Source organism: Bombina bombina, chromosome 7, assembly GCF_027579735.1.
Source record: "Bombina bombina isolate aBomBom1 chromosome 7, aBomBom1.pri, whole genome shotgun sequence".
In the NCBI taxonomy this organism is placed as follows: domain Eukaryota; kingdom Metazoa; phylum Chordata; class Amphibia; order Anura; family Bombinatoridae; genus Bombina; species Bombina bombina.
In genome coordinates this window covers 558,213,718-558,240,902 of record NC_069505.1, presented here as the reverse complement: position 1 = coordinate 558,240,902, position 27,185 = coordinate 558,213,718, and the positions used below count along the sequence as shown (strand labels likewise).

Below are 27,185 nucleotides of genomic sequence, written 5' to 3'. Positions count from 1 at the left end.
CGCCAAAAAGTTTTTGTATTTTACCCTCTTCCTTTAATGTTTCTGGTTCTCTTCATATTATTAAGATTTTATTGCATCCTACTTTAGCATAAGCATTTTTTCCCATTCCTGAAACTGCTATATGAGGATATTGGATATTTTGTTTAAAGGTTGTTTTTTTTTCTTTTTACATTTTGCAAGATGTTTCAATCTGATCCTGCCTCTGATGTTGCTGTAGAAACCATGTTGCCTGAACACAGTTCTACCAAAGAGTGTCTGTTGTAAATTAACTGATGTTAATTCTTCAGCCCAATTATGTGGCATCTGTCATTATAAGCTTTTGCATGTTTCTATTAGTACTAATATATCGTCTGTTCCTTCAATGTTTAATGTACCTGATTTTCCTGCAGATATAAAGAATTATATTGCTGCAGCTATAGATAAGGCTATGTCTGCTATTCCGCCTTCAAATAAACATAAAAGGTCTTTTAAAACTTCTCATAATTCTGATGAACTTTGTATTGACCGACAGTATACTGAAATATCCTCTGCTGATGAGGATTCTTCTGGTTTAGAAGATCCTGATTCAGATTCTGAAATTGACAAATCTTCCTATCTGTTTAAGATTGATTATATTCATTCTTTATTAAAGGAAGTTCTGGTTACTTTGGGTATTGAAGAGTCTAGTCCTCTTGATAACAAAGCCAGTAAACTCATATACAGGCAGTCCTCGGGTTACAGACATCCGACTTAAGTACAACTCGTACTTACATACAGAGAAAATAGAGCTTTATCGACAATCCTTCTTTCCAGGATAATCCAAAATACTGAAAATCCAATTGTCACAAGGACAGAAAGTGATGTGAAATTTTCTGAACAGGGGCACAGATAGCAAAACAAACTTTATCCTATGCTATCCAAAACAAAAAAAAAATGTTTGGCTAGAGTTTCACCTAAAAAAAGTGCCTGTTCCAACTTACATACAAATTCAACTTAAGAACAAACCTAAAGTCCCTATCTTGTACGTAACCCGGGGACTGCCTGTATACTGTTTTTAAACCTCCTAAGGTTGCACCTGAGGTTTTTCCTGTTCCATATGCTGTTTCTGATATGATTACTAAAGAATGGTCTAAGCCTGGTTCTTCTTTCAATCCTTCTTCTAGGTTTAAGAAGTCGTATTCTTTTCCTGTGGCTATTTTAGAGTTTTGGGAAAAAGTCCCTAAGGTTGATGGGGCTATTTCCACTCTTGCCAAACGTACTATTATTCCTTTGGAAGATAGTACTTCTTTTAATGATCCTTTAAATAGAAAGATTTAATCTTATCTGAGCAAAGCTTATTTACATTCTGGTTATATTCTTAGACCTGCCATTTCTATGGCTGATGTGGCTGCTGCTTCAACTTTTTGGTTGGACAGTTTAGCCCGTCAGGTAGAAGATCATGATTTGTCCAGCATTATTCTTCTGCTTCAACATGCTAATCATTTAATTTGTGCTATATTTGACATTAAAATCAATGTTAAATCTATGTCTTTAGCTATTTTAGCCAGAAGAGCTTTATGGCTTAAATCTTGGAATGCTGACATGGTGTCTAAATCTAGATTACTATATATCTTTCCAGGGTAAGAATTTATTTGGTTCTCAATTGGATTCTATTATTTCCACTATTACTGGGGGGAAGGGAGTTTTTTTTTTTACCTCAAGATAAAAAGTCTAAAGGTAAATTTAAGGCTCCTAATAGTTTTTGTTCCTTTCTCAGAATAAGGAACACACGTCTACTCCTTCCCCTAAGGCCTCTGGTTCCAATTGGAAACCATCTTCAAATTGGAATAAAACCAAGCCTTATAAAAGACCAAATCCAGCCCCCAAGACTGCATGAAGGTGCGGCCCTCAATCCAGTTCAGCTGGTGGGGGGTAGACTGAAATTCTTTCAGGAAATTTGGTCAGGTTCCGTTCAAAATCAATGGATTCAGAATATTGTGTCTCAAGGATATTGAATAGGTTTCAGAATAAGACCTCCCGTGGAAAGATTATTTCTCATGTTCCAACAAATCCTGTGAAGGCTCAGGCTTTTCTGAGATGTGTTTCAGATCTAGAGCTTTCAGGGGTGATTATTCCAGTTCCTCTACAGGAACAGGGTTTGGGGCTCTATTCAAATCTATTCATTGTTCCAAAGAAAGAGAATTGTTTCAGACCAGTTCTGGATCTGAAACTTTTAAATCATTTTGTAAGAGTCCGAACTTTCAAGATGGTGACTATAAGGACTACTCTGCCTTTTGTTCAGCAAGGGCATTTTATGTCCACAATAGACTTACAGGATGCTTATCTTCATATTCCAATTCATCCAGACCACTATAGGTTTATGAGATTCTCTTTTCTAGACAAGCATTACCAGTTTGTTGCTCTTCCATTTGGCCTAGCGACAGCTCCAAGAATCTTTTCCAAGGTTCTCGGTGCCCTTCAGCCTGTAATCGGAGAGCAGGGTATTGCAGTGTTTCCTTATTTGGACTATATCTTGGTACTAGCTCAGTCTTTTCATTTAGTAGAATCTCACACAAAACAACTAGTGTGGTTTCTTCAAAGGCATGGTTGGAGGATCAATTGACAAGAGTTTCTTGATTCCTCAAAGAAAGGTCACTTTTTTATGTTTCCAGATTGATTCAGTGTCCATGACTCTGTCTTTAACAGACAAGAGGCAAATTAAATTGGTTTCAGCTTGTCTAAACCTTCAGTCTTGATCGTTCCCTTCAGTGGCTATGTGCATGGAAGTTTTAGGTCTTATGACTGCAGCATCGGACGCGATCCCCTTTGCTCGTTTTCATATGAGACCTTTTGCAGCTTTGCATGCTGAATCAATGGTGCAGGGATTACACTCGGATATCATAACTGATATACTTAAATCCCAACATTCAACTCTCTGTCTTGGTGGTTGGACCATCGTGGGATTGTTCAAGGGGCCTCTTTTGTTCGTCCTTCCTGGACTGTGATCTCAACAGATGCAAGTCTTACAGGTTTGGGAGCTGTCTGCGGGTCTCTGACAGCGCAAGGAGTTTGGAAACCTCAAGAGGCGAGGTTACCAATCAACATTTTAGAACTCTGTGCTATTTTCAAAGCTTATCAGGCTTGGCCTCTATTGAAGAGAGCACTTTTCAGACAGACAATATCACAACAGTGGCATATGTCAATCATCAGGGAGGGACTCGCAGCTTTTAAGCAATGAAAGAAGTATTTTGGATACTTTCTTGAACGGAGTTCAACTCTTGTCTCATTTCTGCGATTCATATTCCAGGTGTAGAAAATTGGGAAGCGGATTATCTTAGTCGTCAGACTTTGCATCCAGGGGAGTGGTCTCTCCATCCAGATATGTTTCATCAGATTGTACAGATGTGGGGTCTTCCAGAAATAGATTTGATGGCCTCTCTTTTGAACAAGAAACTTCCCAGATATCTTTCCAGATCCAAGGATCCTCAGACAGAGATGGTGGATGCTTTAGCAGTTCCCTGGTTTTACCAACCTGCTTACATTTTTCCACCTCTAGTTCTTCTTCCAAGGATGATTTCCAAGATCATAATGGAACAATCTCATGTGTTTCTGATAGCACCTGCATGGCCTCATAGATTCTGGTATGCGGATCTTGTCCAAGTGTCCAGTTGCCAGCCTTGGCCACTTTAAGGCCATACTTTCTATCTCAAGGGCCGTTTTTCCATCAGGATCTTAAATCTCTAAATTCGAAGGTATGGAAATTTAATGCTTAGTTCTTAGTCATAGAGGTTTCTCTGACTCAGTGATTAACACTGTTACAGGCTCGTAAGTCTGTTTCGAGGAAGATTTATTATCGGGTTTGGAAAACCTATTTTTCATGGTGCTCCTCTCGTACTTTTTCTTGACATTCTTTTAGAATTCCTCAGATTTTACAGTTTCTTCAGCATGGTTTGGGTAAGGGTTTGTCTGCAAATACTTTGAAAGGACAAATCTCTGCTCTTTCTGTCTTATTTCATAGAAAGACTGCTAAACTTCCTGATATTCACGGTTTTGTTCAGGCTTTGATTCGTATCAAACCTGATATCAAGTCTATTTCTCCTCCTTGGAGTCTTAATTTGGTTTTAAGGATTTTGCAGGCTCCTCCTTTTGAGCCTATGCATTCTTTGGATATTAAACTACTTTCTTGGAAAGTGTTGTTTCTTTTGGCTTCTCTTCTGCTAGAAGAGTTTCTGAGTTGTCGGCTCTCTTGTGAGTCTCCTTATCTGATATTCCATCAAGATAAAGCGGTTTTACGAACTTAGTTTACATTTTTGCCTAAGGTTGTGAATTCTAACAACATTAGTAGGGAAATTGTTGTTCCTTCCTTGTGTCCTAATCCTAAGGATTCTCTTGAGAGATCTTTACATTCTTTGGATGTGGTGAGAGCTTTGAAATACTATGTTGAGGCTACTAAGAATTTCAGAAAGACTTCTAGTCTGTTTGCTATTTTCTCTGGTTCCAGGAAAGGTCAGAAAGCCTCTGCCATTTCTTTGGCATCTTTGTTGAAACTTTTGTTTCACGAGGCTTATTTGGAGGCGGGGCAGTCTCCGCCTCAGAGAATTACAGCTCATTCTACTAGATCAGTTGCCACTTCTTGGGCTTTCAGGAATGGAGCTTTAGTTGATCAGATTTGCAAAGCAACAACTTGGTCTTCTTTGCATACATTTACAAAATTTTATCATTTTGATGTATCTGCTGCAGTCTTTGGTAGAAAAGTTCTTCAGGCAGCTGACTCAATTTGATTCTTTTTGCCTATGATTTGAGTTTTTTGATATTTAAGAAAACATAATTATTGTTTGGATTTAATTTTTTTCAGCCGAAATAGCTATTTTTATTTTATCCCTCCCTCTCTAGTGACTCTGTGGATTTCCACATCTTGGGTATCATATCTCATACGTCAGTAGCTCATGGACTCTTGCCACTTACATGAAAGAAAACATAATTTATGTAAGAACTTACCTGATAAATTGATTTCTTTCATAGTGGCAAGAGTCCATGAGACCCACCCTTTTTTTGGTGGCTATGATTTTTTTGTATAAAAGCACATTATTTTCTTTTCTAGTTCCTCTTTTTGTATGCTTTTTTTTATTCCTTTTTACACCTCACTACTTGGCTATACATTAAACTGAGGTATGTGTGTGGTGGGAGGTGTATTTATAGGTATTTGAGGTTTGGGAAACTTTGCCCCCTCCTGGTAGGAATGTATATCCCATACGTCCCTAGCTCATGGACTCTTGCTACTATGAAATAAATGAATTTATCAGGTAAGTTCTTACATAAATTATGTTTTATATCATGTTAATGAATTTGGCTATATCGACTGGAAAAGCAAAAATAAAACAAAGAAATCCTTATAACTGTATATGCAACAATTCAGCAATCCCAAAATATATATCTTATTGGTCTGACATTTGGTAGTGTAGTTTTCTTTCATATAGGTGGCGAGAGTCCACAATCTAGTTACTGATGGGATATACATTCCTACCAGGAGGGGGCAAAGTTTCCCAAACCTTAAAAGCCTATAAATACACCACCCACCTCACTCATACCTCAGTTTTAAACACTTTGCCTCCTTAGGAGGTGCTGAAGCATGATGTGCTTGAGTCCTTCAGTGAAAGGCGCTTCTAAGCATATTGCAGCCCAGTTCCTCTGTAAGTCTAGTGTTTGTCTGAGAGATGTGAAGGGAGTATTGCCTGATGATATCATGTTTTCGCCTATGGGAAAGCTTTTCATAAGGCTCTATGTAAATCGGTCGCATGGATTCATCTTTTGCCTCCCTTTATAGATCGACAATATACTCCTCTACCATTACCTCTGCTGATATGTTTCAGTACTGGTTTGGCTGTCTGCTATATGTGGATGGGTGTCTTAACGGTAAGTTTGGAAAATGTATCTTTTTTAACAGACACTCTCAGCTATGGATTAGGCACTTTTTAAGTAAAGCTGTTCTATATTGTTTATATATATATATATATATATATATATATATATATATATATATATATATATATATGTGTGTGTGTGTGTGTCTTGAGTCAGTTGTTTAGTGCTCCTTATATATTATAGCTGTACAACAGGTTTGTTTGAGTTTGAAACATATCTTAGTATTTCTTAGCATGTCTGAAGAAAGGAAAAAAAAACAGGCATGTCTTGACATGTTTGGGGATAAAACTTCATCCCCAAATCGCCCTGTGTGTTAATTTTTTTAATTTTTTTGTTAGCATGCTATATGCAGCACTTGTTATATCACTGCTTATTTCAACGCTTCCTTTTTATATATTAAATCTCTAGAAGAGCTTTATGGCTTAAATCTTGGAATGCTGACATGGTATCTAAACAAGATTGCTATCTTTTTTTTTTTTATTCTATTATTTTCACTATCACTGGGGGAAGGGAGTTTTTCTGCCCCAAGACAAGAATCTAAGGGTAAAAGCTCATAATCATTTTCATTCCTTTCGTCAGATTAGAGAACAGACAATCACTCCTTCCCTTAATGCCTTTGGCTCTAATTTCAGAACATCTCCGAATTGGAATAAATCCAAGCCTTATAAGAAACCAAATCCTGTCCCTAAACCTCCATGAAGGTGCAGGCCTCAAGCAATTTCTTCTGATAGGGGGCAGACTAAAGCTATTTCAAAGAGTTTGGAAAGACTCTGTCCAAAATCAGTGGATTCAGAATATAATTTCTCAGGGGTATCGAATAGGATTCAGAATAAGACCTCCCTTGGGAACATTCTTTCTTACCCATGTACCAAAAAACCCAATAAAAGCTCAAGCCTTTCTGAGATATGTTTCAGAGCTAGAACTTTTAGGGGTAATTATCCCAGTCCCGCAGCAGGAACAAATATTGCTTTTTTTATTCAAATCTAGTCATTGTACCAAAGAAGGAAAATTCTTTCAGACCAATTTTGGATCTGAAAACTTTAAATCATTTTGTAAGAGTCACAACTTTCAAGATGGTGACTATAAGGGCTATTCTGCCTTTTGTTCAGGTCACTTCATGTCCACAATAGACTTGCAGGACGCTTACCTTTACATTTTGATTCATCCAGATCACTATCGATTTCTGAGATTCTCTTTTCTAAACAAGCATTGCCAATTTGTTGCTCTTTCGTTTTGGCCTTGCAACAGCACCAAGAAAATTCTCAAAAGTTCTCGGTGCCCTTCTATCTGTAATCCTTATTTGGACAATATCTTGGTACTAGCTCAATCTTTTCATTTAGCAGAATATCACACAAAACAGCTGCTGTTGTTTCTTCAAAGACATGGTTGGATGATCAATTTACCAAAGAGTTTCTTGATTCCTTAGACAAAGGTCACCTTTTTAGGTTTCCAGATAGATTCAGTGTCCATGACTCTATCCCTAATAGAAAAGAGACATTTGAGATTGGTTTCAGCTTGTCTAAACATTCAGTCTCTATCATTCCGTTCAGTGGCTATGTGCATGGAAGTTTTAGGTCTCATGATTGCAGCATCGGACGCTATCCCTTTTGCTCATTTTCATATGAGACCTCTACAGCTTTGCATGTTGCACCAATGGTGCAGGGATTATACTCGGATATCACAACTGATATACTTAAATGGATAGTAAACCTCAAAATTTTCTTTTATGATTCCGATAGAACACACAATTTTAAACAACTTTCCAATTTAATTCTATTATCAAATTTTCTTCATTCTCTTATCCATTGTCCATTGCTGAAGGGACAGCATTGCACTACTGACAGGAAGCTGAAAATATCTATTTATCCAATCACAAGAGACAAATGTGTGCAGGCACCAATTAGCAGCAGCTCACACTAGTGTATGATATGTGCGTATTCATTTTTTGACAAGGGATACTAAGTGAACGAAGCACATTTGAAAATAGAAGTGAATTTTAAGTTTCTTAAAATGACAAGCTCTTTCTGAATCATGCAAGTTTAATTTTGACTTTCCTATCCCTTTAAATCCCAACACTCAACTCTCTCTGACTTGGTGGTTAAACCATCACCTTATTGTTCAAGGGGCCTGCTTTGTTCATCCTTCCTGGACTGTGATCACAACCGATGCAAGTCTCACAGGTTGGGGAGCTGTTTGGGGGTCTCTGACAGCACAAGGAGTTTGGAATCCTAGAGAGGCGAGGTTACCAATCAATATCTTAGAACTCTCTGCTATTTTCAGAGCTCTTCAGGCTGGACCTCTATTAGAGAATTGTATATTCAGTTTAAAACAGACAATGTCACAACAGTGTCATATGTCAATCATCAAGCGGGGACTCACAGTCCCCTAGCAATGAAATAAATATGGTAAGTATTTTATCCCTCTCTCTATAGTTACTCGTGGACTTCCACGTCTTGGGTATTATATCCCATCAGTAACTAGCTTGTGGACTCTTGCCACCTATATGAAAGAAAACATAATTTATGTAAGAACTTACCTGATAAATGTATTTCTTTCATGGTGGCGAGAGTCCATGAGACCCACCTATTTTTTGGGGGTTATGATTTTTTTTTGTATAAAGCACCTTATTTATCCTGTTCCACTTTTTTATGCTTTTTACTCTTTATTCACCTCACTAACTTGGCTATACATTAAACTGAGGTATGAGTGAGGTGGGAGGTGTATTTATAGGCATTTGAGGTTTGGGAAACTTTGCTCCCTCCTGGTAGGAATGTATATCCCTTCAGTAACTAGCTTGTGGACTCTCTCCACCATCAAAGAAATTAATTTATCAGGTAGGTTCTTAACAAAAATTAAGTTTTTCCAAACTTGCTGATACCATTCCTGGGTAGTTGGTATTATAGGTGATTTCCAGTGCCTGGGAATAACTTGTTTAAAATAATCAGTAGGGCATTGTTGTGTATCTTAAAGAGTTTGGGGATTGGTTTGTGGAGCAAAATAATGGAATGGTCGTAATTAATATTAGTGGAGAGTAGGGAATTGATTTCAATTAGCACCTGTTGTGTAAAAAAAACTTTAACTTTATTTCATCTCATCTTTAAAAACACAACAACGTTTTGGGATTTCCTCCCTTAATCAACCTTCTATCTTTGCATATTTTCTTTGTATAACCATTACCTTTCACATTATATTTCTTTCTCCTTTTTATATCATAGTATCTAATATTATTTATTAATATATATTTTTTTTTTGTTTTTAGTTTGTGGATTACTGCTCTGGCCTTACAGAAGATCATCCAGAAGTTATCCCTTTCCTCAAAGGGCGATTGGCTAATGCCAACCAAACTTATCTTTCTTCCGTTGAGTTCCGTAATGTTTTGGGTCGCTGCCTTACACGGGTTCAGAGCAAGCGCTCTAAAATCTATGTTTACATCAATGAGCTTTGTACGTCACTCAAGGCCAATTCCCAGAAGCGCAAGCTCACCCTAAAGCCATCTACTAAGTCTACGCCATCTGTCAAACAGGTAGAAGAAGTAAAAGAAGAAAATGAAGAAAAAGAAGAGGAGGAACCAGTGAAAAAAACAGGGTCCAAGCGTCAAATACGTTACCTGGAGAATCTTCTTCGTATATACTCTCGAGAGATCCAGAAGCTTCAGGAAAGAGAGTTAACTCTTGATGACCTAGAGGAGGAGGACTCTGCTTACATTCAAGAGGCTCGACTCAAGCGCAAGATTTTGCTTATTTTTCAGAAACTTTGTGAATTAAAAGACTGTCCTAGTTTGACTGGCAGAGTGATAGAGCAGAGAATTCCTTACCGTGGTACTCGCTACCCCGAGGTCAATCGTCGCCTAGAAAAATTCATCAATGAATCCCGGGATGGTTTTCCTGATTATGGCGACGTGCTTCGTGTAATTGAAAGGGCCTGTGACAGACATGAACTTGGGCTGCCACGCAGGAAGATACAAGGAATGGCACAAGACGCTTTCCGGGAAATAGGAAATCTTCTGCAAGAGAGAAGGCACCTGGATATGGTGTACAACTTTGGCTGTCACCTTACTGACAGTTATAAAGCTGGTGAGTAAACAGGGCAGAAGTGAAAATATTTGGATGGAATGTAATTGGTAGTAATTAAACTTAGTAGAGGGAGGAAACTAAGCTATATTTGGTTGTTGTAGATTTCTCTTAAGCTTCTTTCTAACTCATTAGGAAAAAATTATGTGGGGAGGAAAAATGGAGAATGTAGGCAGGATAATACACTGGTAAAAACAGCAGCATTTACAGGTTTCCTTCAATTAGCAGGATTGTCCTAAATGGGGTTCTTAGCCCATGGTTCTTTCTTTTTAGATCCTGGTTTCTTTCCTCCTTGGACTGTCCAAGCCCTGTCTAGCGATGTCCAAAATCCACCCCTATTGTATAAACCACCAGCCGTGTATCCAAAGCACAAGATTCCTCCATTTAACCTAGTTCCCTGCCCAGGGAGGTCCAAAATCTATATATAGTGTGTGTGTGTGTGTGTATATGCAACAACAAGGGGGTTTGGTTAAGCACACCAAAAAAAAACTTTTTATATCTTAGCACACATATTGTGGGAGTGCTATCATAGTGACCAAAATAATTACAAAACAACAAAAAGTATTGGTGCACATCCAACCACTTAAGTCCACATATTTATAGCATATTTATATATACTTGTATCTGCTAAATATTCTTAAAATAGTTAAAATAAAATTGGGATCAATATCTCACAATAGTATTAACATATATTTATGCTGCAAAAAGTTTTTGCCTGTTAAATATGCTTTTAAATTTTAAATAAAGATGGGATCTTAGTCACACAATATGGCCATATTCTGCTAAGCCAGTCACCACTTACAAGGTGTCCCACAATAGACTGGTCCTAACACTAATCAGTTTAGCTTTGCTGGGACAATGTGATTGTGGTATACCTATAAAGCTGTCAGTATATTTATAAGAATCTTAGTAGTGCTATCCAAATAATATATCAGTTTATGGCAGGGTTATAAACACAATACAAAAAAAATAGAAACCCTAATTAACCATGCATCTACTAGACCATACAATTAATATAAATACCTGAATTCTTTTATTTAGTTAATATCTATGAACATATTGAAGTATATTTGCAATAAAAGGAAACTAAATAATATTATAGGCGCTTGAAAACTATTTAAATATGCTATGCAAAATTCCTACACGCTTATCTTAAGAAACCAGCCTTATATACAAGTCTTTTAACATCCAAGCAATACAATTCTAAACAGTGTTTATAAAACAATAGGATAATATATATATTCTGCTATTTAACTGCAATTTATCCTATTCTGCCACATACAGTAATAATAAATGCTTATTTTAAATGTTTGCATACAAATAGGCAGGCTAAGAGCTATCTAAGACAATGGCACACAGTTTAAAAATATAATCTGCTCTTTAAATCTATTAACTGTAAAGGCTATGCATATGACTTATCTTATAATAAAACTTTTATATACATCACCAAATAACAGCAATCCAGTTTCCAATTTTCGCAACAGATCCAATTTCACACCTCATATAAAATAAGTGTAATTGCAATGGAATAGGAGAAATATGGCCCACTTTGTTTTTATAGTTTAACTGTGTCCCACGCAAAACCGTTTCAGTCAGTTACAAAACTCTGCAGCCAGTGTGTCTCCTTCCTTCTGTATACACTATATATTGTAATCATTGGTGTGAAATATGGGTGGCCCTTCGAAACCTTGTCCCTCTATTGGATAACTGGATATCCCATTTCCAACAGCCAAAAATCTTTCTGGCTGTAGTTCTCTCGTGGCAACACCGGGTGGCAGCATTATGAACAGGCATAGTAACATTTGAAACAACTTAAATCAGTATTTCTATGAAATGGTTATTAATTTTATCATAATTTACTGCGACAACTATTCATAATATTTGTTTTGGATAAGTTATATCTTAATGAATTTTCTGATCATTTTGATATGAAACATCACATATATCTAACATTATATTAAAATAATTTATATTTTATTTAGCCTAACAGAAAATTTATATCTCATAGTCATATCACATCAAAGTAACTTCCATATCTTCATCTCACTATATTTTAAGAGATGTATTTAAAACTTTATAAACATTTATTTCACGTTTATATGATATGATTTAATTCATTTCATGCAGGCATTCCATCTCTTTCTAAGTGCATAGATTGATGCTCATGACCAATGGTTGTCTGCAATAAAAATAGAAATAATTATTAGAGATGATCCAAGCATTCATATGTCTATGGTCCATAAGTATTTATTTATATTCTTAGAAACACAGGGGCTAAGTAAGATCTTTTATGTTTTCAAAACATATATATCATTTCTATGTATATCTGAATTTATTTCCTATATAAATATCCCCTGTAGCAATTATCTATTTAATACAATGTGCTTAATTTCAATATATATATCATGAATCATTCCAAACATACCTGGAAAACTGGCATTGTTCCCCTTGCAAAATGTATTTAATTTTATTTGTGTCACCTTCCCCCAAGATGGGGTCTGCAGTACGTTTTCAAATGTCAGAGATTCAGTGAGATAGAACTGTTGTTATCACACGTGTCAAATTCCAAAGGGGTCCTTGAACACATTCTTTTCTCTCATCACCAAATGTTCTGAAGTTATAAAACTCTGCATATATAGTCAAATGAGTAGGAAAAAAAATGTTTGTATGTTTTACACCACAGGAGGTGGTTCTTCAAAAGCTATGCTGATTCTCAATCCTGATAAACGTGTATTCACCCAGCTAACCCATATGGTAGGGGGTTGGGACCACGGTGGATTAAAAGCTGTGTTCAACAAACTCATGTTCAATTAATCCTGAGGTCTCATCTAACATATACAGTGTATAAAATATACATATATATATATATATATATATATATATATATATATATATATATATATATATATATATGTATACATATATATGTATACATATGTAATATTCATCATAATATTCATATACTCTGACATAAATCCCCCTTCCAACTTCAAATAGATGTAGGACACATGTATTTGAATTGGCTTAAAGTCAGTGGTATTTGATGAGGATCAACCGTATACCTCATAGACAGTCTCTTATGTAGAAAGTTTGTTATTTTGAGCCTTCATGTTTATCAGTTGGGCATCTTTAAACTACAGTACGTCTTTAGTGCATTTGGGGATATGACACTTCATTCTTCCTCTATGACTTGTAGTTGGGATCTGGGATGACATGCCCGCAATTGATTTATATGGACCCATTTATCTATGAAACCTTCATTTTTGGGGATTCTTATTTTATAGGCCACTGGAGATATTTTGTCAGTAATGACAAAAGGACCTTTCCATGAGGGAAGAAATTTCTTCTCCTTAACCTGATCTCTTCCAAAGTTATAAAGATAAACTTTATCATTTATTTCATATTCCTTTTTGGATGTTTTGAGATCATAATAGGTTTTAGTGGCAGTTGTGGCTCTTTCTAAATTCCTTTGAGCAAATGCAAAGGCATGTTGCAGGTGTTTCCTTAGGTTTTCCACATATTGATGTGTATTGGCAGCGTTTATCAAATTTTGGTCTGATGTACGGTACAGCAGATGTTGAGGTAGAACCATTCTTCTACCAGTCATCAGCTCAAAAGGTGACATTTTGGTAGCACTACTTGGAGTTGCTCTTAATGCCATTAAGACTAGAGGTAGTTTTACATCCCAGTCTTTACCTGTTTCACTCACAAACTTTTTGAGGTTTTTTACAATGGACTGGTTGTAACGCTCTACACCACCACTTGAGGCAGCTCTATAAGCAATATGGAGCTTTCTTTTAACCCCTAGTATTTTCCACATTTTCGTCATCACTTCGCTAGTGAAGTGGGTTCCCCGATCTGATTCGATTCTTTGGGGCAAACCAAATCTGGAAAATACATGGTTGATGAGCAACGCTGCACATGTTTCAGCACTATTGTTAGGTGCACTAATGCATTCTACCCATTTAGTGAACAGGCATGTCACGGTTAACATGTATTTGTTACCTCTTGATGATCTTGTTACTGGGCCAATGAAATCAATTTGTATATCTGACCATGGCATTACCATCCCCCTTTTCTGCAATGGCGCTCTATGCGTTGGTGCAGTGGGTTGAAACTGTGGGCAGATTAAACACCCTTGACAGTAGGTTTGAACATCTTTCAACATGTGTGGCCAAAAAGCATAATCACGTAATATTTCATACGTGAGTTTGGCACCACGATGACCAGATGTGGGAGCATCATGGGCATGTTGAAGCATTAGACCTCTGAACTTGGTGGGTACTACCCACTGCTGGATGCCAGTTTTGGAGGTTCTAATTAACAAACCCTCCTGTAACTTGAATTGTGATTTAGATTTTATTAAGATTCTAAGATCTTCCTTGCCAATACAATCATCTTTTGAGATGGGGTTGCTTTCAAGATCTTCTGTGTGTTTATAGAAGATGCCTACAATGGGGTCTTCTTTTTGACTAGTGATCAGGTCCTCACTAGGAGAATCCTGACTCCATTGTACCAAGTTAGGCTCACTCTGTTGTGTTGCCTGGTTTCTGGTAATGGCTTCTACCTGAATTGCACCCATTAAATGGTCAATATTAAGGAGTTCTCCAGTTATGGCTCCTTGTTTGGCTAATGAATCCGCAAGGTCATTGCCTTCCTTATCAGGACCTAAAACTCTGGAATGACACTTGGTCTTTTTCCAGTGTATGGTTAAGTCATTGGATACCACCAGATTATCAATCTCGCAGAACAACTTGCCATGCTTGACTGGTTTGTTATTGCTTTTCTGCATGCCATTTCTTTTCCAAGTTGGCAGGTATTCAACAAAACTGTCATGCACATAATTTGAGTCAGTTATGATCACAAATTCATGAATACCATGTTCAATAGCCATTTCAATGGTTTTGAAAACAGCAGTTAGTTCTGCAACCTGACTGGATCTTGGTCCAATGTTGAAACCTATAGATATATTTGGGAATCCATTTGCCCCAGTTATACCAATGCCAGCGACTAATCTGCGCTCATTATCAATAGTGGCATGGTAAGAACAACCATCAACATATACCCAAGGTAATGTTTGACAATGGTCCTCATTGTACATTTTATATGGGGAAAGCAATTGTTCCTCCAGAAAATCATCTTCTGATAATTCTTCCCCAGGATCTCTAGCAGTACAGTCGTGGAGCTCAGCAAGCCCTTGTGCGACTGGATTCTTTTTATTCTGTTTGTAGCGAATTTCTAATGGCCAGCCTTGCAAGGAAAGAGTCCACTCTGTTATGCGGCTATTTGACAAATTTCCATCTCTTATTCTTTCACTTTGCAAATATAGTAAAGGCTGGTGGGCCGTTTCTACAATAATTTTCTCGCCCTGTATATAGCTGCGGAAATTTTGTAGAGCCCATACAGTAGATAAGAGGGCTTTTTCGCAATCGCTAAATTTTATTTCTACTGGGGATAGATTTTTGCTCGCATAAGCAATGGCTTTGTTCAAATTATCATGCTTTTGGTATAAAACAGCACTCATGCTTACATCTGTGTAACCGGTTTCTAAGAAGAAAGGTTTACCACCTTCAGGGTACGCTAAGCAAGGTGCTTGAGTGAGTTTTCTCTTCAACTCTCTGATGGCTGTCTCTTGAGACTCACTCCAGTGCCATTTCACATCTTTCTTTAGAAGAAGTAGTAGTGGTTTAGCTAATTCCGCATAATTATCAATGAATTTGCGAGAATAATTTGTCATACCCAGGAATGATCTCAATTCCTTTAAATTAGTTGGGTTTTTAGAATTCACTATAGCTTCCACCTTTTTCTTTTAGGAATTTAATCCTTCAGAGGTAACTTCATGTCCCAAGAAGTTTACACGAGTGCGGCACCATTGAGCTTTTTGCAGGGATAATTTGACACCTGCCCTTTTAAGTTGGCTAAGGACGTGTTTAAGCTCTGCGATGTGTTTTTCAAAGTCTGTGCTTTTGATTAAAACATCATCAACATAAGATAAGGTCCCCCTTTCCAGTGCGTCAGGCATAGCCTTATGCATGAATACAGCAAATTCATGTCCAGAATTTATGTATTCAAATGGAAGTCTCTGGAATGCATACTGAACCTTTTGGAAGGAGAATGCTAGCTTATATTGGTCCTCTATGGTTACCTTTATGGTCCAATATCCCTGTGCACAATCAATGGCAGTGAATATTTTGGATCCCTGCATTTGTGCTAGGCACTGGTCAATGTATGGTACAGGCCAGCCAGACATGTATACTCGTTTGTTTAGCTGTCTTAAGTCAGCACACAAACGCCATTGTCCATTGGGCTTAAGGACACCTAGAATAGGATTATTATAAGAGCTGTGCACCTGTCTGATAATACCTCTTTCTTCCAAATTCCTTATGATCTCTGCAAGAGAATCATATGAGGCTAAGGGAAGTCTGTATTGTTTGACAAATACAGGTGGCGCATCGGGATCTGTTTGTATTCTTGCAATGTGCAAGTCTGTAGTACCACAGTCATAAGAATCCTTAGCGAAAATATCCTTGTATTCCATTAGGAGTTCTCGCAGCTGTTGGCGTTCGTCATCGCTGGAACAGCCATTAGCTAAGGATATTTGCTCTTCGACTATTTGCTGAAATCCTGGAAAGATTTCAGGCTGTCCTATTTCATAGGCTTCTTCCAGCCTAGAGGTGAGATCCCCTTGATTATAATTTACATTGCTCCCATGACTCTGGGTATTGGGGTAATCTTGCTGTTTGATTGGCTGATCAAACACTAGAGAGGCTTCTTCAATTTTACAGATGCCTTCCTCTGAGCTGAAGGGATAAATAGACTGAATATTAAATAGACCCTCTGGCATAGATGCAAAGGATTGTTCTATTAATTGTTCTTCAGTTAAGTATCCTTCAGGTATTAGCCCAATTACATTATTTTGGAATCCAAAAGTGTAATAACTTGATTCCAGTGCATATCCTATGGTAGTTCCCTTGGATAATGTTATATCCTGTGGGGTCATGTTATGCACAACAATATGTATTGGAACAGTTCCAATATTCACCATAGGAGTGTAGGTTACTGTGACACCCAGATTTTGTATTCTATGGGAGAGGCAAATTAGTGTTTCAGAAGTTTTTAATTTCTGACCTCTCCTTACCTGTAAGGGTAAAAGAAATTTATCAGCCCCAGCAGGAATTATAACATCGCTAGATACCTGCATATTCACAGCATATGGCAATTGCTGGTTTGATTTTAGGGCTGCATTTTCATCCTGAAATACTTCAGGGTACCCCTTTAACCTGCTCCAGAGGCAAGAATTAATCAGATCTATTTGTATGGCATATCTATGTAAGATATCATTGCCAATGTATATTTGATTATGGGGAGTATTTAAAACTAAAAACAGGTGCTTCACTGACTTATTTCCTATAGAGATAGATAATAAGCACTTAGCTGTGATGTTATAGCTTTCAGACCTGTTGTCCAGGTTGTGGACACAGTGGTCTTGGGGAGAAAGATATTTAATCACTTTAGGTTCAGCTATCTGCGCTAATAAACCTTCGCTTATATAGCTAGCTTCCTGTTTTAAGTTTATTTTAGCATACTTGGTTTTACCAAGGTCATGTACTTGTATAGGGATAAATAGATCCTCTTTAACTCTCTCAATCCCTGTGAGGTATTGAGCGTGGTCTCCCCCCTTAGGGATTTTATGATCCCCCTTGTGGAGTGATATGGTTAATACATCGCCATCCAGGGAAATATTCGCTATCTTTCCAGGCGAAATTTTAAAAGTATTACCATCAGAGCCACTAAAAGGAGTCTGATCATCAATTTGTAGAATAGTGATTTCAGGTACAGAGTTATTCCTGAAATGAATCTCCACAGCATCTGGTTTCTCTTCCACCACGTGACAGCTATGTCGGGTGCGAGATATACCAGATTTTTCATAATTGATAGGCCGTTTAACTTGTGACCAAATTACATTATTTGTGCAATCAATTATGGTGCTTAATCGTTTCAGGAGATCACTACCAATAATTAAACGATCAGTTGGCATATCCACTATAATGACAGGGTGTCTTATGACCCTGTTCCCCAATTTAAATTTTAACCAGGCAGTACCATAGACTTTTAGGGAGTCACCCCCAACACCTATTAGAGAACCGTCAAATTCTTTTATTTTTGGTTTGTGGGGTGTTAGCTCATTTAGCTGTGTGTAGTACCTGTGGGATAAGATAGTTGCCTGTGACCCAGTGTCAATTAATCCCCTGATAGGGTTGGAGACTGAATCTTGCAGCTCAACTAATACATAATATCTTCCTGCAGTTTCTACCATTTCACACATAAAATTGGCATTCTCACACATCTGTGGGCTTCGCCACGTGTTACCTGAATTCGCTGTGTCATTCGATGCAGAGGAACCTTCATACCTACCTGTTTCCTCTATGACAGGGTCGGTTGGATTCTTTTGTACTGCATCTGTGGAGATAAGGTTAGGAGAGAGCTGCAAGGGAAGAGTTTTGTTAATTTTTCCCGGATGAGGTTGCTTGTCATCACGGCTAAATCATCCGTTTCCGGTCTGTGGGGAGAGAACATGATTAGTATCATCAATATTCATTATTACATTTTGTATATCTCTCCCCTCCCCTTCAGGTGATACTGCAGTATTTATGACTGTGCCTGTGGTCCACTGCTGACCACTGGCTGTACCCCTAAAAAAGCATTGTTCGGTTGCTGAGCCGTAGATTTTTGACTCATATTAGCGATTTGTTCGCTCAACTGATTTAACTGGGTAAACAGCATATCTACCTGATTGTACAAGTTACCTCTACCCCTGGGCCTATGTCTTGGTGCCCCATTGTACTGATTCCTGGACCATTGGGTTCCCTCAGAATCAGGGCCGTTATTTCTTTTCTGGCGTGGTTGCCCCTGGGGTTCAGCTTGTTCAGCGTGTCAAATTCCAAAGGGGTCCTTGAACACATTCTTTTCTCTCATCACCAAATGTTCTGAAGTTATAAAACTCTGCATATATAGTCAAATGAGTAGGAAAAAAAATGTTTGTATGTTTTACACCACGGGAGGTGGTTCTTCAAAAGCTATGCTGATTCTCAATCCTGATAAACGTGTATTCACCCAGCTAACCCATATGGTAGGGGGTTGGGACCACAGTGGATTAAAAGCTGAAGTGTTCAACAAACTCATGTTCAGTTAATCCTGAGGTCTCATCTAACATATACAGTGTATAAAATATACATATATATATACATATATATGTATACATATGTAATATTCATCATAATATTCATATACTCTGACAAAGCTAGGGAGTTTCATTCTGTGTAGACATGAAATGAAACTCCCTAGCTTTATAGGTATACCACAATCACATTGTCCCAGCAAAGCTAAACTGATTAGTGTTAGGACCAGTCTATTATGGGACACCTTGTAAGTGGTGACTGGCTTAGCAGAATATGGCCATATTGTGTGACTAAGATCCCATCTTTATTTAAAATTTAAAAGCATATTTAACAGGCAAAAACTTTTTGCAGCATAAATATATGTTAATACTATTGTGAGATATTGATCCCAATTTTATTTAAACTATTTTAAGAATATTTAGCAGACAAAAGTATATATAAATATGCTGTAAATATGTGGACTTAAGTGGTTGGATGTGCACCAATACTTTTGTTGTTTTTGTGTGTATATGCACACATATATTTCTTGTTTTATATTAAGTTATGTATCTAATAGGGAAACATTTGGGGGGGGGGGAATGTTGAGCCCTCCACATTTTTGAACAGATTTACAGAGCACTGCTAAAGGTTATATAATTTAACGGTGATTTACAGATCCATAAATTCTACTCACATCACTATACAGGTTCACGCCCTGTCTTCTAAACAGTTATGACTAGTTGCTTAGTATTCTGGGTGGCTATGAGAAATATATTATGTAAAGTGCATGATATTTTGATACTCATTTTTTTTCTTTTGTCCTAGGTACTGACCCAGCTCAACAGGACCCAAGTTTGTCACGGCGTTTACGGGAGAACAGAGGCATGGCACTTGCACGGCTTGACGAAGTCATTAAACTTTATGCAGAGAAACAGGATGAGGATGAGGGAGAGGATGAGAAGAGGAGGAAAAGAAAAAAGGATACGGAAACAGCCAGCACTTCTAAAGCAGGAAAGGTTTGTCCTACTTGTGCTCTGACAGCCTTATGGTCTGTACCACATGTAAAGATTAATATGGGTTTACTATATGATACTGCAATGCTTGTTGGGCAAAAAGAGGCAACACCTTTTATATCCTTTGAGGGTTATTGTGCATGTATTTAAAGGGTCAGTAAACACTTTGAGATTTAAAGGGACAGTCTAGACCCAATACATAATTTATTTATTGTTACATACCAGAGAAGCAACCTTTAACTGGTCCCACATCTATAAGCTTGCAAGATGAACATGCAACATTTAAATATTCATTGCTTGATTGGAGCCAAAAATGGTCGCCCACCTAAAACGTGTATATTTTGGTATGTTAAGTTTCTCCAATCACGATTGACTATTAAATACATTTTCCTACTTGCACACGCTGATTTGTATTTGAAATAGCTAACTGAAAAATATTAAACACGAACTGCTAAACTGTCGTACAAGAAAATAGCTAACTCGATAAGAAGAACGCTCATGTTTAGTATGAGCAAGTGCCTCAGAAAGTGTGCACATAAAAACACTCCTGCTAGAATAAGCAGCTGTCCTTTTACAATTATTTATTTGCACTAGCTCTTTTTTTACAAAGGTTACTGTGAACCTCCATTGACTAAACAAACACTTTCTCCAAATGTATAAGGTGTATGGAAAGTGTGAAGTCAATGCAATAAAACGTTGCAAAACTGCTTCCATAGAGTACTCTAGACACGTGCATGCTCCAAAACCTATTTTGGTATGTTCTTATAAATAAAGTATCCCAAGAGAATTAAGAATGAAGCAGAATGGATAAAAGACCTAAACTGGAAAGTTGTTTAAAATTGTATGGTTGAGTTTCATGTCCCTTTAACGCCCATTCCTGAGAATGATTCCAACAGACTTGAAGGGTCAGTGAGTTGAGTTACTGTCATTAAAATTAGCCGATATTTTTTTTTTTTTTTTTTTAACTTGGCTTACATTTCTTTCATGTAATTAGCAAGAGTCCATGAGCTAGTGACGTATGGGATATACATTCCTACCAGGAGGGGCAAAGTTTCCCAAACCTTAAAATGCCTATAAATACACCCCTCACCACACCCACAATTCAGTTTTACAAACTTTGCCTCCGATGGAGGTGGTGAAGTAAGTTTGTGCTAGATTCTACGTTGATATGCGCTCCGCAGCAAGTTGGAGCCCGGTTTTCCTCTCAGCGTGCAGTGAATGTCAGAGGGATGTGAGGAGAGTATTGCCTATTTGAATGCAGTGATCTCCTTCTAAGGGGTCTATTTCATAGGTTCTCTGTTATCGGTCGTAGAGATTCATCTCTTACCTCCCTTTTCAGATCGACGATATACTCTTATATATACCATTACCTCTGCTGATTCTCGTTTCAGTACTGGTTTGGCTATCTGCTATATGTAGATGAGTGTCCTGGGGTAAGTAAGTCTTATTTTCTGTGACACTCCTAGCTATGGTTGGGCACTTTGTTTATAAAGTTCTAAATATATGTATTCAAACATTTATTTGCCTTGACTCAGGATGTTCAACTTTCCTTATTTTTCAGACAGTCAGTTTCATATTTGGGATAATGCATTTTAATTTAACATTTTTTACCTTAAAATTTGACTTTTTCCCTGTGGGCTGTTAGGCTCGCGGGGGCTGAAAATGCTTCATTTTATTGCGTCATTCTTGGCGCGGACTTTTTTGGCGCAAAAATTCTATTTCCGTTTCCGGCGTCATACGTGTCGCCGGAAGTTGCGTCATTCTTTGACGTTATTTTGCGCCAAAAATGTCGGCGTTCCGGATGTGGCGTCATTTTTGGCGCCAAAAAGCATTTAGGCGCCAAATAATGTGGGCGTCTTATTTGGCGCGAAAAAATATGGGCGTCACTTTTTTCTCCACATTATTTAAGTCTCATTTTTTATTGCTTCTGGTTGCTAGAAGCTTGTTCTTTGGCATTTTTTTCCCATTCCTGAAACTGTCATTTAAGGAATTTGATCAATTTTGCTTTATATGTTGTTTTTTTCTTTTACATATTGCAAGATGTTCCACGTTGCAACTGAGTCAGAAGATACTTCAGGAAAATCACTGCACAGTGCTGGAGCTACCAAGCTAAGTGTATCTGCTATAAACTTTTGGTATCTGTTTCTCCAGCTGTTATTTGTATTGCATGTCATGTCAAACTTATTAATGCAGATAAAATTTCCTTTAGTACTGTTACATTACCTGTTGCTGTTCCGTCAACATCTAATTTTCAGAGTGTTCCTGATAACATAAGAGATTTTATTTTTTAATCCATTAAGAAGGCTATGTCTGTTATTTCTCCTTCTAGTATACATAAAAGTCTTTTAAAACTTCTCTTTTTTCAGATGAATTTTTAAAGGAACATCATCATTCTGATACTGATAATGGTTCTTCTGGTTCAGAGGTTTCTGTCTCAGAGGTTGATGCTGATAAATCTTTGTATTTGTTCAAGATGGAATTTATTCGTTCTTTACTTAAAGAAGTGTTATTTGCATTAGAAATAGAGGATTCTGGTCCTCTTGATACTAAATGTAAACGTTTAAATAAGGTTTTTAAATCTCCTGTAGTTATTCCAGAAGTGTTTTATCTCCCTGATGCTATTTCTGAAGTAATTTCCAGGGAATGGAATAATTTGGGTAATTTATTTACTCCTTCTAGACGTTTAAGCAAATTATATCCTGTGCCATCTGACAGATTAGAGTTTTTTGGGACAAAAATCCCTAAGGTTATGGGGCTGTCTCTACTCCTGCTAATGTACTACTATTCCTACGGCAGATAGTACTTCATTTAAGGATCCTTTAGATAGGAAAATTGAATCCTTTCTAAGAAAAGCTTTCTTATGTTCAGGTAATCTTCTTAGACCTGCTATATTTTTAGCGGATGTTGCTGCAGCTTCAACTTTTTGGTTAGAAGCTTTAGCGCAACAAGTAACAGATCATAATTTTATAGCATTATTATTATTCTATAACATGCTAATAATTTTGTTGGTGATACCATCTTTTGATATCATTAGAGTTGATGTCAGGTATATGTCTCTAGCTATTTTAGCTAGAAAAGCTTTATGGATTAAACTTGGAATGATGACATGTCTTCTAAGTCAACTTTGCTTTCCCTTTCTTTCCAGGGTAAATAATCATTTTCGTTCCTTTCCTCACAAGGAACAAAAGCCTGATCCTTCATCCTCAGGAGCGGTATCAGTTTGGAAACTATTTCCAGTTTGGAATATATCCAAGCCTTATAGAAACCTATAGCCAGCTCCTAAGTACCTATGAAGGTGCGGCCCTTATTCCAGCTCAGCTGGTATGGGGCAGATTACGTTTTCTTCAAAGAAATTTGGATCAATTCCGTTCTTAATCTCTGGTTTCAGAAACATTGTTTCAGAAAGGTACAGAATTGGCTTCGAGTTAAGGCCTCCTGCTAAGAGATTCTTTTCTTTCCCGTGTCCCAGTTAACACAGCAAAGGCTCAGCATTTCTGAAATGTGTTTCAGATCTAGAGTTGGCTGGAGTATTTATGCCAGTTCCAGTTCTGGAACAGGGGCTGGGGTTTTATTTTATCTCTTCATTGTACCAAAGAAGGTCAATTCCTTCAGACCAGTTCCGGATCTATCATTATTGAATCGTTATGTTCGGATACCAACATTCAAGATGGTTACTCTAGGACTATCCTGCCTTTTGTTTAGCAAGGGCATTATATGTCTACAATAGATTTACAGGATGTGTATCTGCATATTCCGATTCATCCAGATCACTTTTAGTGTCTGAGATTCTCTTTTTAGACAAGCATTACCAGTTTTTGTGGCTCTACCGTTTGGCCTAGCCTCAGTTCCAAGAATTTTTTTCAAAGGTTCTCGGTGCCCTTCTTTCTGTAATCAGAGAATAGGGTTTTGGTATTTCCTTATTTGGACGATATCTTGGTACTTGCTCAGTCTTCTCATTTTCGAAGAATCTCATACGAATCGACTTGTGTTGTTTCTTCAAGTTCATGGTTGGAGGATCAATTTACCAATCAGTTCATTGATTCCTCAGACAAGGGTAACCTTTTTAGGTTTCTAGATAAATTCAGTGTCTATGACTCTGTCCTTGTCAGACAAGAGAAGTTTAACATTGATATCAGCTTGTCAAAACCTTCAGTCACAATCATTCCCTTTGGTAACCTTATGCATGGAAATGTTGGGTCTTAGGACTGCCGCATCAGATGCGATCTCCTTTGCTCGTTTTCACATGCGACCTCTTCAGCTCTGTATGCTGAACCTATGGTGCAGGGATTACTCAAAGATATCTCAATTAATATCTTTAAACCGATTTTACAACACTCTCTGACATGGTGGACAGATCACCATCGTTTAGTTCAGGGGGCTTCTTTGTTCTCCGACCTGGACTATAATCTCAACAGATGCAAGTCTTACAGGTTGGGGAGCTGTGTGGGGGTATCTGACGGCACAAGGGGTTTGGGAATCTCAGGAGGTGAGATTTCCGATCAATATTTTGGAACTCCGTGCAATTTTCAGAGCTCTTCAGTCTTGGCCTCTTCTGAAGAGAGAGTTGTTCATTTGTTTTCAGATAGACAATGTCACAACTGTGGCATACATCAATCATCAAGGAGGGACTCACAGTCCTCTGGCTATGAAAGAAGTATCTCGAATTTTGGTTTGGGCGGAATCCAGCTCCTGTCTAATCTCTGCGGTTCATATCCCAGGTATGGACAATTGGAAAGCGGATTATCTCAGTCGCCAAACGTTGCATCCGGGCGAATGGTCTCTTCACCCAGAGGTATTTCTTCAGATTGTTCAAATGTGGGAACTTCCAGAAATAGATCTGATGGCTTCTCATCTAAACAAGAAACTTCCCAGGTATCTGTCCAGATCCCGGGATCCTCAGGCGGAGGCAGTGGATGCATTATCACTTCCTTGGAAGTATCATCCTGCCTATATCTTTCCGCCTCTAGTTCTTCTTCCAAGAGTAATCTCCAAGATTCTGAAGGAATGCTCGTTTGTTCTGCTGGTAGCTCCGGCATGGCCTCACAGGTTTTGGTATGCGGATCTTGTCCGGATGGCCTCTTGCCAACCGTGGACTCTTCCGTTAAGACCAGACCTTTTGTCTCAAGGTCCTTTTTTCCATCAGGATCTGAAATCCTTAAATTTAAAGGTATGGAGATTGAACGCTTGATTCTTAGTCAAAGAGGTTTCTCTGACTCTGTGATTAATACTATGTTACAGGCTCGTAAATCTGTATCCAGAGAGATATATTATAGAGTCTGGAAGACTTATATTTCTTGGTGTCTTTCTCATCATTTTTCTTGGCATTCTTTTAGAATACCGAGAATATTACAGTTTCTTCAGGATGGTTTAGATAAGGGTTTGTCCGCAAGTTCCTTGAAAGGTCAAATCTCTGCTCTTTCTGTTATTTTTTACAGAAAGATTGCTATTCTTCCTGATATTCATTGTTTTGTACAAGCTTTGGTTCGTATAAAGCCTGTCATTAAGTCAATTTCTCCTCCTTGGAGTTTGAATTTGGTTCTGGGGGCTCTTCAAGCTCCTCCATTTGAACCTATGCATTCATTGGATATTAAATTACTTTCTTGGAAAGTTTTGTTCCTTTTGGCCATCTCTTCTGCCAGAAGAGTTTCTGAATTATCTGCTCTTTCTTGTGAGTCTCCTTTTCTGATTTTTCATCAGGATAAGGCGGTGTTGCGAACTTCTTTTGAATTTTTACCTAAGTTGTGAATTCCAACAACATTAGTAGAGACATTGTGGTTCCTTCATTATGTCTTAATCCTAAGAATTCTAAGGAGAAATCGTTGCATTCTTTGGATGTTATTAGAGCTTTGAAATATTATGTTGAAGCTACTAAGTCTTTCCGAAAGACTTCTAGTTTATTTGTTATCTTTTCCGGTTTTAGAAAGGCCAGAAAACTTCTGCCAATTCTTTGGCATCTTGGTTGAAATCTTTAATTCATCTTGCCTATGTTGAGTCGGGTAAGACTCCGCCTCATAGGATTACAGCTCATTCTACTAGGTCAGTTTCTACTTCCTGGGCGTTTAGGAATGAAGCTTCGGTTGATCAGATTTGCAAAGCGGCAACTTGGTCCTCTTTGCATACTTTTACCAAATTCTACCATTTTGTTGTATTTTCTTCTTCTGAAGCAGTTTTTGGTAGAAAAGTACTTCAGGCAGCGGTTTCAGTTTGAATCTTCTGCTTATGTTTTTCATTAAACTTTATTTTGGGTGTGGATTATTTTCAGCAGGAATTGGCTGTCTTTATTTTATCCCTCCCTCTCTAGTGACTCTTGTGTGGAAAGATCCACATCTTGGGTAGTCATTATCCCATACGTCACTAGCTCATGGACTCTTGCTAATTACATGAAAGAAAACATAATTTATGTAAGAACTTACCTGATAAATTCATTTCTTTCATATTAGCAAGAGTCCATGAGGCCCGCCCTTTTTTTGTGGTGGTTATGATTTTTTTTTGTATAAAGCACAATTATTCCAATTCCTTATTTTATATGCTTTCGCACTTTTTTCTTATCACCCCACTTCTTGGCTATTCGTTAAACTGAATTGTGGGTGTGGTGAGGGGTGTATTTATAGGCATTTTAAGGTTTGGGAAACTTTGCCCCTCCTGGTAGGAATGTATATCCCATACGTCACTAGCTCATGGACTCTTGCTAATATGAAAGAAATGAATTTATCAGGTAAGTTCTTACATAAATTATGTTTTTAGCAGTACACCCAGTGCGCTGGAAAATACTGAGTTTAATGTCCTTTTAGGTAGCAAAGAAGTAAACATCCTCCGGGAATAATCCAACAAGTTGGGAAACAGCAGTATGTTTTTTTGGGGGGGAAGAATGGCTTCTGGATTTGATGGAGGCAGATGGTTCTTTTTAGTATTCAGTAGGTGGGACCTCTACAAATAATGAAAGGGACAGTAAACTGTAAAATAGTTTTCTCTTACTTGGTGTATTCAGTCCACGGATTCATCCTTACTTGTGGGATATTCTCAATCCCTACAGGAAGTGGCAAAGAGAGCACACATCAAAGCTG

The 27,185-nt window shown here is 37.7% G+C and overlaps 1 protein-coding gene across 1 annotated transcript in view; it reads left to right on the top strand.

Moving 5' to 3' along the window:
* The window catches only part of DAXX (death domain associated protein), a 130,689-nt gene that overhangs the window by 34,839 nt on the left and 68,665 nt on the right, over positions 1–27,185 (top strand). Inside the window, exons 3-4 of the mRNA XM_053721902.1 lie at positions 9,140–9,953; positions 19,934–20,124. Of these exons, the coding sequence (XP_053577877.1) occupies positions 9,140–9,953; positions 19,934–20,124 (1,005 nt within the window). The remainder of the gene's footprint in view (positions 1–9,139; positions 9,954–19,933; positions 20,125–27,185) is intronic.